At 37.8% G+C, this 11,532-nt stretch overlaps 1 protein-coding gene across 1 annotated transcript; it reads right to left on the bottom strand.

The window, feature by feature from the left end:
* Nucleotides 1–2,148: 2,148 nt before the first annotated feature.
* Nucleotides 2,149–2,889, bottom strand: LOC108462479 (uncharacterized). The gene has a single exon (XM_017762422.1). It carries the CDS (start codon nt 2,887–2,889, stop codon nt 2,149–2,151), a length of 741 nt encoding a protein of 246 aa, XP_017617911.1.
* Between the last annotated feature and the right edge of the window lie 8,643 nt (nt 2,890–11,532).

Here is an 11,532-nt window from a genome sequence, read left to right on the forward strand (position 1 = left end):
TAGTAGTCCCAGTCTAAACCTGACAAAATCGCATCTTAAGAGCCTTATCCTCTAACTACTTAGCTCTAATCTGTTCAATTTATATCGGCTTCACTTGTAGCTCTGCCAAAAGACTTTCGTCGTCATAAAGACTCAATCGAGCTAACATTGCTTTCAGATCGATCACAGCCCTACGGCTTAGTGCATCAGCCACCACATTGGCCTTTCTAGGGTGATACTCAATACTGCAGTCGTAGTCCTTGAGCAGCTCAACCCATCAACGCTGCCTGAGATTTAACTCCTTCTAAGTGAGGATATACTTGAGGCTCTTGTAATCAGTGTAGATAGTACACTTCTCTCCGTACAGATAATGTTTCCAAATCTTTAATGCAAAGACCACTGCAGCCAACTCCAAATTATGCGTCGGATAATTAGCCTCGTGAGTTTTAAGCTGTTGAGATGCATAGGCAACTACCTTACCATCTTGTATCAAGACGCAACCCAAACCCACATGTGACGTATCACTGTAAACCACGAAGTCCCTACCAGGCTCAGGCTATTTCAGAACTTGAGCCTGAGTCAAAACTATCTTGAGCTTCACGAAGCTCTCCTGCTGCGTATCAGTCCAAACGAAAAGAACTCCTTTAAGCAACAACTTAGTCAATGGCCTGGGATCAACGAGAACCCATCTAAAAAACGTTGGTAATACCCTGCTAGTCCAAGAAAACTGTGAATTTTTGACACACTCTTCAGCTATTTCCAATCCAATGCCGCCTCAATCTTACGAGGATCCACTCGAATCCCCTTCACAGAAACTACATGACCTAGAAATGTCACTTTCTGAAGCCAGAACTCACACTTGCTGAACTTTGCATACAACTGTTTCTCGCGAAGGATCTGCAGAACCACTCTTAAAGGCTCGTTGTGCTCGTCCGCAGACTTAGAATACACCAAAATGTCATCGATGAACACCACCACAAATCGATCCAAGTAGGGCTGAAACACACGGTTCATCAAGTCCATGAATGCCGCTGGTGCATTGGTCAACCCAAAAGGCATGACTAGAAACTTGTAATGCCCATAACGAGTCCTAAATGCCATCTTATGCACATCGGCCTCCTTTACTCTCAACTGATGATAACCTAACCACAGATCGATTTTAGAAAACACTGAAGCCCCTCTAAACTGATCGAATAGGTCGTCAATCCTTGGAAGTGGGTACTTATTCTTAATCGTCAACTTGTTCAATTGGCTATAGTCGGTACACATCCTTATTGTACCGTCCTTCTTCTTTACGAACAAAATAGGTACTCCTTACGGAAACACATCAGGACGAATAAACCCAAGATCCAATAGCTCCTGAATTTGAGCCTTCAGTTCTGCCAACTTCTTCGGTGCCATTCGGTAAGGGGCGATAGACACCAGAGCTGTACCAGGAATAAACTCAATCCCAAATTCTACCTCACAGCTCAAAGGCAATCCTGGTAATTCCTCTAGAATAACATCTGGGAAGTCCTTCACAGCATGAATGTCTTTAACCGATAACTCCACAGAATCTGAGGCATTGGCGTAGGCCAAAAACACCTCACATCCTTTCCTCACCAGTTTCTCTGCCACTAATGCAGATATCATATTACTCAGACAATTTCGTCGTTCTCCAACCACGACTATTTTATTATCCTCCTCGGTCCTTACAACCACCCTCTTTTTAGTATAATCTAGACTTACACGATGTTTCACCAACCAGTCCATACCTAGAATTAAGTCGAACTCTCCAAATGAAAGTTCCATCAGATCAGCCAGAAATATCATTCCTTGGACTTCCAACGAAACGTCTCTGAACAGTTTACTAACCCTAATAGACTGCCCCAACAGACTCACCATTGAAACCTCACTAGAAGTGCTCTCATACGGTATTCCCAAGGGCACAGACACAGAACATGCAACGTAGGAATGTGTAAAGCCTATGTCTATCAGTGCAACATAAGGTATGTTAAGGATTAGGAACGCACCAGTGATGACTTCAGAAGCGCCTCCATCCTCACGACGATGTGCAACGTACACAAGCGTAGGCTACCTCGCCTCAGACGGCCCAGTACCTCTGCCCAGTGCTCTCTATCCTCGGCCCATACTGTTACCACCCCTAGCCTGACCTCAGCCCCTAGGTGGCTATTGAACTCCCCTCGACGGTTGTTTAGTCTCAGTAGCCAGGGCTTGCATCTGATTAGTCCTTAATGGGCAGTCCTTAACACTACGCTCAGATGATCCACATCTAAGACAAGCTCCAGTAGACCTCCAACACTCACTTGGATGACGTCTATTACAAAGCCGACAAATCGCAACCCCAGAAGGTGCAACAGTAGGCCCAAATCTCAGGGGCCCATCAGATCTGGCCTTTTTTCTAGGCCTCACCCCAGCATTCAAATACTCTAGATCCCTCTTAGCCTTCACTCTGTCACGGCTCTGGCGCTCAGCGCGCTTAACCTCTTCAAAAATCTTGGCCTTCTCAACCAACACGACAAACTCACGTTCCCTCTGCAAAGCTATTAGGATCCTCAAGTTATCCCTAAGGCCTTCCTCAAAATGAACACAACGCACATACTCAATCCCCACCATGCCGCGTACATAACGGCTCAGCCTCAGAAAGTCGGCCTCATACTCGGCCACTGAATGATCTCCCCGAGTAAGATTCAAGAACTCATGCCTTCTAGCGTTGATGTAACTGGCCCCCACATACTTACTCTGAAAAGCCGTCTTCAACAAATCCCACGTTAGACTGTCAAGCTGAGTGCCATCCCTAACTGTCAGCCACCATTGATATGCTTCATCGCGAAGCAACAAAACAGCCCCCTTGAGCTTTTGCTCGACAGTAAAATCTAGATCATCCATAATACGCACTGTGGCCTCCATCCATTACTCAGCCACATTAGGAGCAACTCTAGCGATGCCCCTGAATAACTCAGCCCTATTGGACCGAAGTCATTCCGTAACCGACCCACAGCCTTCAGATCCAACATTAGCCCCAACGACCCTCTCCAAGATTCGCAGCATGGCCTGGGACAATGCATCATCCCCAGCTGCACGGTCCTGAGACTCAGTACTAGTCTCAGTAATAGGTGACACAGGCGTCTCGCTAGTGTCCAGATTAGGGATCGTATCAGATGCAAAGGACTCAGCTTGAATCCCTCTATGGCCTCTACCTCGGCCTCTAGTACCCCGTCCACGAGTACCACGTGCGCTCATTATAATTTCGAATTAATCTATATTAAAAATTTTATGTAGGCCAGTTTACAGTTTCGATAGTTTTTATCGGATATTTTGTGCAGAAGAGTTATCAGAGTACTCAGAGCCTGTTATCACAAAATGTAGTTTACTACAGTTTTCAATTTACACTACCTAGAGTGTTTCAATAAGCATACTACCTATAGTAGTTTCATAGCAAACATTAGTATTTTCAAACAGGAATTCAGTATATTCTAAGCATGCTTTCAAACAATTTCATACAAAGTTTCAGAAAATTATAAGATCGGCGCCGAGACTCAGTGAACCACATACTTAATCAGAGCATTTGAAAACATTCGAAAGTGTTTCTCTAAAACCAATTTTGGAACCCAAAATTCACAGTCAAGTTTTAAACCTGGCTCTGATACCACTAAATGTAATACCCTCAAACCTGGCCTAGACGCTATGGCTGAATCTGGCGGCATCACATGTGAGTGCTTTTTAGAAAAACCTTAGCAAGTTAGAAATCGTCCAATTTGTTATCTTTACATAAGTCGTAAAATCTCTATTCCAAATATTAAGTAAAAACATTTCATTAGCGCGGAAGCTAAAACACCATTAATTCATAAATCAGTAATTTAACAATTTTAAAATCCCTAAAATAAACCCAAAATAAATATTTAAATAAAGCAGACAAAATAAAGTGCTACTCAAAAGTCCGTAAATGTCTACCAGTGGTCACCATCGAGTCCTCCGTCACACCGATCCATCTACTGCTGGGGATTACCTGAACAAATAAATAAATAAAGCGGTGAGTTTTCACAATTCAGTATGTACATCCCCACAAACAACATGCATACAAACAGGTAACAGAATACAGTTATTCAGCCTCAGCCATACAGATATCGCATGCATAACATATTAGATATCAGAAATATAATGCCCACCAACTCTGCACACCATCTCCGTCTAGCCCAACATACCATGTGGGGATAAAATCGGCCCACCCATCCTTGCACACCGTACATGGGGATATAATCGACCCATCCAACCCTACACACCATAAAGTACCGCATCGCAGCACATATCATAAGTATGCAGCTTAGCTGCCAGATAACGGGCTTATAAAGCCCTTTAAGTACTCCCTTCACTTCGTCCAACCCACCCTGATGCAATGCATCATACAAGCATGGCATGTTATAATGCAGACAAACAGATCATACCTTTATTTACAGAACAGAACAGATCAGATAATCATGCTAAGTTTGTCATGGATACCCATACATCACAGAATTAAGAGTCTAGATAAGGCTTACTGACCCTACTACAGGTCACAGTCGACTTGGGCGACCCGTGCAAGCTTATAGAACATTTCAGATTAAAGGGGCTCACACATCCGTGCACCTTGCTCGTGTGGGTCCACACGTCCGTGTGGGTCACACTGCCCAAATTTTCACACGTCTGTATGGATCACCTATGTGGGCCCACACGTCAGTGTGGCCCATACAACCCATTTGCCTGAGCCTGTGCCTCGCACAGGGCCTTTCTCGTCAGTGAAACACTCTGTCTCGCGACGCAGGCTACCACACAGGCAGACCACACGCCGGTTTGTCGTCGACAGGCCACTTTTTGGCTTTTACCAAAACTCATTTTTTGTGTAATCAGAGTATACACCAGGTTCATTTTGGCTGGTAATCTAACCACGAGTACTCCAAAACCTTTAACGAATAACGGTGATTCCTCATTGTTAAGAGCTCGATTAATGATCCATAGACCCTAGAATATTCCCAAATCGACAAAATCACTAGCAACATGCCACAACTAATCGAAAAAGAAGAAAACGAAGGAGAAGAAAAATGGAGAAGAAGGGAAAAAGAAGAAGAGAAGTTCGACAGCTAGGGTTTGGAAGAGGAAGAATGGCAGAGAAAATATTTTTCCAAAAAGAAGGAAATAAAAAAACCCCTAATTTTTCCTAAAACCCTCAACTCAGAATTTTAATAAAACCCAACACTTTACTGAAATTTGAAGCAAAAATAATCCCATCGCTACTGCAGGGAATCGAACTCCAGACCTCTAACACTCCAACACACATCTTAACCACTAGACCAACATGCCCATTCTGTTAGGTTTTTAGCATGAATTACTTATAAGCCCACTGACCTAAAGTCAGGCTTTACTCAAATAAAACCAAAATTTAGCCCAAGTTAAAACTTAAACTTGGGACCTCCCAAACACACCCCAAAGCACATAACCTCTTAAACCACATATATATATACCAAATAGAAAAAAAAAATTTCGATATTTCCATGCTCAAGAATCACAAAAGCCAAAATTACTAAAATTTGGGGCGTTACATTAAGATACCTTAATATATGTTTTACAACTTACCAATGCTTGAGACCAGGATTCATCTGATATCGACTAACTATTCCTACTGCGAAATAAATATCTAGACATGTGCAAAGCATTCCATATATAAGGCTTCTAATTGCCAAAGCATATGGAACCTTACTCATATGCTCTCTTTCTTCTATTGTCTTAAGAAAGTCATCTAAAAAAAGATGAAAACCTAATGTAGTTGGCTGTGTGCCTGGCTTCGCATCAATTATTGAAAAATGTTCTAGTACTTTATTGATGTATGAAACTTGTGATAGAGCTATTGTTTTATTCTTTCGATCCCTAAGGATTCAAATTCCAATAATATAACTAGCTTCACCCAAGTTTTTCATGCTAAACTATTGATCTAACCATAATTTAATTGATGATAATTCTTCTACATCATTTCTGATAAGTAGAATATCATCGACATACAAAACGAGGAAGACCACCTTTTTATCCCTTATACGCTTATAAATATAAGGTTCATCAGCGTTTTGCTCAAACTTAAAAGTCTTGATCGTTTGATCAAATCTTTTATTCTATGAGCGGTACACTTGTTTAAGTCCATAAATGGATCTTAGTAGTTTGCAAACTTTCTCCTCCTTTCCTTTGACATCATAGCTAGTGCGTTGAACCATATAAATAGTCTCATTAAGATAGCCATTTAAGAATGCTTTCTAGACATCCATTTGTCAAATCTCGTAATTAAGAGTAGCGGTAATCGATAAGAGTTTGCGGATAGACTTGAGCATGGCTACCAGAGAGAAGGTCTCATCGGAATTGATTTCTTCTTTCTGTGTACAGCCTTTCACTATAAGTCTAGCTTTATGTGTTTGTAGTTTCCCTTCCACATTTCTCTTCTTCTTGTAGATCCACTTTCACCCTATGAGTTTAATCCCCACCAATAAGTCTACAAGTTCTCACATCGTATTGGATTTTATAGAATCTATCTTGGTATCCATGATATGTTTCTAGAGCTTGGAATCAACGTCCTGTATAGCCTTACCGTAAGTAAGTGGATCATTATCATCATGATGTACTTCTGTATTATAAATACTACCATTATATATAAAGAAGTCTGGTTTCTTAGAAACTCTTTAATTACAACAGATTCCCCTATATTTTTGATTGTTTGCAGGTCTTTCTACAACTTTATTGAGAATTAAACTTAGTGATTGTTTTACAACTCCCGAAAGTTCCTCAAGTACTACTTTACTTTGACGCTAAAAGTTATCCATGTACCTTTCCTCGAGGAAAGTATCATGAGTAGAAACTTTCATCGTATTATGTTTTGGGTTATAGAATAATACACCCTTTCTTCCTTTCGAATATCTTACAAACATGCACAATTCTGTCTATGCATCTAACTTCTTTGCATCCTTATCCAGAACGTGTGTTGGACAAACCCATATTCTAAAGTGATTTAGAGCGGGTTTCTTTCCATACCACAGTTCATAAGGTGTCTTACAAGTAGAATTGGTTGGCACATCATTTAGAATATAGCAAGCCATTTGTATCGCATATCCCAGAAGGAAGCAGGGATTTATGAATAGCTTAATCTTGAATGAATCATGTAAAGAAATTTTTTATTCCTTTTTTCAACTATGCCATTTTTATTGTGGAGTGTCCAGTACAATCAACTAGGATAAAATCCTATTCTCTATGAGGTATCCTAAGAATTCGTCAGACAAGTATTCCTCACCTCGATCAGTCCAAAGATTCTTTATGGATAAACCTAATTTCTTTTCTACTTCCACACGAAACTCTCGAAATTTATCAAAGATTTTGCATTTGAAGTGCATTAGATACACATATCCATATCGAGAATAATCGTAACTTCTACGGGCACTGATGATCATGGGACCACATATATTAGTGTACACAAGTTTTAAGGGTTGGTTGGCCTTTGTACCTTTTGCATTAAAAGGTATCTTTATCATTTTACCTTCCAAGCAATATTCACATTGTGGAAGACTAACTTCCTTAAGCATACTTACGAGTCTTGTGATTCTTTCTTGCTTAATATGACCAAGTCCTAAGTTCCATAGGTACCTCTCATTAGAGTGAGAAATTTTAAGTTTTTTATTCACTATTTCAGTTTTAAAGTAATTATTTGGTTTGATAAAGTAGAGATTGTTTTCCATCCATCCATTACAGATTAAAGAACGATTTCTATGAATAGCAATCCCTTTATTAAATGTCACGGTATAACAGTTACAAAATAAACATGCTACAAAAATTAAATTCCTCTTAAAATGAGGTACATAAAATACATTCTTTAAAATAATCTTCTTAAAATTATCAAAATATAAAATAACTTCTCCCATTACTTCCGCTGAAACATAACTCCCATTTCTGGTCCGCAACGAGAGACTCTTATCACATAGACTTTTCGTTTTACTGAACCCCTGTAAAGAAACACACACATGGTTAGTGACGCCAAAATTAATAACCCAATTATCAATTAATTCTCCCACTAAGCAAGCTTCAACCACAAAGAGTTCCATACCTTTTCTCTTTTCGGCTAGGTAATCCAAATACTCCTTGTAGTTTGATCTGAAATGCCCTTTCTTATTGCAGAAGAACATTTAATCTTTTTAGGATCTTTTTACTTTTTAGCCTTCTTCCTATCCATGTGAGGTAGAACTGAAGACTTCGTCGGTTTCTTCTTTTCCTTAGTTTTTGCTTCCCCTTAGAAAACTAGAGGCTGAAAACTAAGTTTACCTTAGGTTTCTCCTGAACCGGCTTACCTCCATTCAATATCAACTCATAGGAATGTAATTCCTTTATGAGTTGAGTCAAGGTAAGCGCATTGTTCCCCAAGTCCAGCAAACTCCTTGGTTAAGGATTTGAACATTATTTCAATTTAAGTGTTCACATCAAGTTTAGGCCCGTTGTCCTCCACTTCTGCAAAGAATCCCATAAGCTTAAGCATATGTTCTTTGATCTGAGTGTTGGGTTTCTGTTGAGAGTTTATCAAATTTGTAATAGCGTATTGTCGAGCCAATATGACTTGGCCTCCAAGCAAATCCTCCAAATTTGTCATGATCTCTTTGGCAGTACAAAAGTTCTCGTGTTGCTTTTGCAACACACTGCTCATGCTCACTAACATATAACATCGAGCAATCGAGTCGGAATCTCTCCAGCGATTTCTCACTTTAGGCTGAGCTTCAAGATGGCACATTTTTTCAAGAACGAATTTATGTTTCTCACAGCTTAGAGCTATTAGAAAGTTTCATTTCCATTCTCGAAAGTTATCCCTATTCAATTTATTCTTAGTAAGAATACTAATAAAAAGAGTAGGAGACAAATTTGAACTAAAAAAAATAAAGATTCATTAATTACTATATTTGTATTAAGCAAATATTTTCATTTCAATAACATATCAAGAATGCAGTATGATGCATGCATCTTGTATTAGAACATTGAAAAACCTTTTTCCATCACTATGATCATTCTCACACCCATCAACCATGTCGCCTTGAGGGTCTTATGATTGACTAGCAAGAACATGGATTACATCCAATTAGTTCGTGAATCTTAATTCTCAAGACTCTACATGGACCAACAACTATTTAACGTTTGACCATCATCTCTAGCTTAAATATCATTTCTTGGGAAAATATTTAATAAGATAAGATCTTGAGTATACTACCATTAACTCAACGCCCATCATGAACACGTTGTCATTTGTGAGTCAGCTTGGGACAATCTCACTGAGAGTCATGCATGACTAGTTAACCTTAAAAGGAAATCTCATCCAGTGAACATACATGATAAAGTTTACCATGGGGTGCGGTCAGGGTAGGAACCGGCTCAAAACTTTATCATGCTATCATTTAGAAACCATCAATGGAGGTCGAGGTCTTGTTTAATGACCTTCTCCCACTTAATATTTTAAAATAACATGCAAGGTTTTTTTATCCCATATTTTAAGAATGATTATACAATAGTCCTAGTGGCAGTCTTACCTAATCTATATGACATGTTTCCAATATATGCATAGCATGCTATGACAATTTAATAATATTAAAATTCATTTATTCACAAGAATCAATCAATCATAAAACAAACAATTTTGATTCTCCGCAGTTTTTCTTTTGAGGGAAAAAATGAATAACTGAATGTGAACCCTATACTAGGTAGGGTCCCAGGAAAGGGAGGTGAGTCAAATTTGGAGCCAATCTTAGACATGCACCTTCTCATTACCACACTTCTTACAATAATCAAATAACCTAAATAAATGAATAGAACAATACAACACATATATTTTCTCATTACCACACTTCTTATTTTTTAATCAATCAAATGTGGATCATCTTATTTCTAGAAAATGGATATATAACGAGATAGTTAATTAAAATAAAATTGCTAGCCAAGGTTTCCATGGTTTTATTTCTAGAAAACAAATGAAAAAAAAATAATATTACATAGTTTTTCACCACAAGGCATTCCTTACTTCTTTAACCACCATCTCTCTATATTATCCTCGTCATGGTCTTCTTTTGAAAAAATTACATTTAAGTCCTATGTCCATTTCTGACTAATAAGAATTCTATGAACTAAAAAGATAGTCCTATATGGAGATGATAGTCCACAATCTATTTCCTAGGAACCATAACATTGACAAAAAAATAATTATATAAAAAATATATAATATCGTATCCATTCCCATATATAACTCAAAACATGCATAAGATCTAAAAAGTACAACTTGACTCTAATACTAATTGTTGGAAAATCAGGTTTGGAAAAAGCAGTAGAAAATAAATTTAGGGAAAAACCAGATTTTAATTTTTTTTTCCAAAAAAGAACTTGGTTGTGATATCTAAAGTAATAAATACTTAATCAAAATTGTACCTTTTCGATTCGTATAAGATACTTAATCAAAATTGTACCTTTTCCATTCATATAAGATGAATGTTTTGACCGAGTAGTCTTCACCGCTATCCTCAAGCTCACGTCTGCCGAGTGTGAGCTCACTTTGAATCAAAAAAAATTCACAAAATTTAACAGTGGAGTAATCTCGTAATTTCTCTAAACTTTTGGATTCAATTTCTAAATAAGAAAAATATCTCTAGAAATTTTCTGAAACAATTTCTTCAGAGAATTTCTCTCTATAATTTTCTCTTGAGTTCAAGTGTATGTCAATAATAACCCAATGCTCTCTTTATATAGGGAGAGTTTAGAGAGTTCAATTATGATTAAACTTAATCACTTTAATATTAAATTAATATGATTTTAATCAAGATAAATGTTAGATTAAATTTAATATTAAATTTTATTAAATTAAGAGAATATTTATCAACAAGATAAACATTAAATTAAATTTAATATTAGGATAATCACTTTAATATTAAATTAATAAAATCCTATTAAGATAAGTATTAAATTTAATTTAATATTCAATCTATTAAAATAATATTATTTTTGGAATAGTTAATCTAAAATCAAATTATCTAGTAGAGTCCCAATCGGAGTGTAATTCTTCCACTACCTAACTACCGAAGGCCCACCGTCCCCAACCATTTTTGGGCCACCGAAATGCCGCCGTTGCATTAGCCAGCACCCCGAGTTGATTCAGTTTCTGCCAGTTCAGTCCAAACTAGTGACAACCCGACCAGTCTGGTCCAACCATCAGCCCAGTTTTAGATACTAGGCTAAGTTCGACCAGTTTTTGGGTCTAGATCTCGATTTTGGGCTCCTAAGCCCAGTTTACGATCTCATGTCCAATTACCCATTAGGTCAATTGTCTGTCTTGAAAATTAATTTCTAAAAATATAATATTAATTTTAATTAGTTTGATTAATTTAATTTTACACGATCAAAATTAATTTTCCTAAAAACCACTTTTATTTTCCAAATTAAATTTTCAAGAAAACTTTTTAATCAAGTTCTCTAGTTGAACAATTCTTACCACTGCCCAATTTAATTCCACATCGAATAAATTGA

This window comes from Gossypium arboreum, chromosome 13 (genome assembly GCF_025698485.1).
Source record: "Gossypium arboreum isolate Shixiya-1 chromosome 13, ASM2569848v2, whole genome shotgun sequence".
NCBI lineage: Eukaryota > Viridiplantae > Streptophyta > Magnoliopsida > Malvales > Malvaceae > Gossypium > Gossypium arboreum.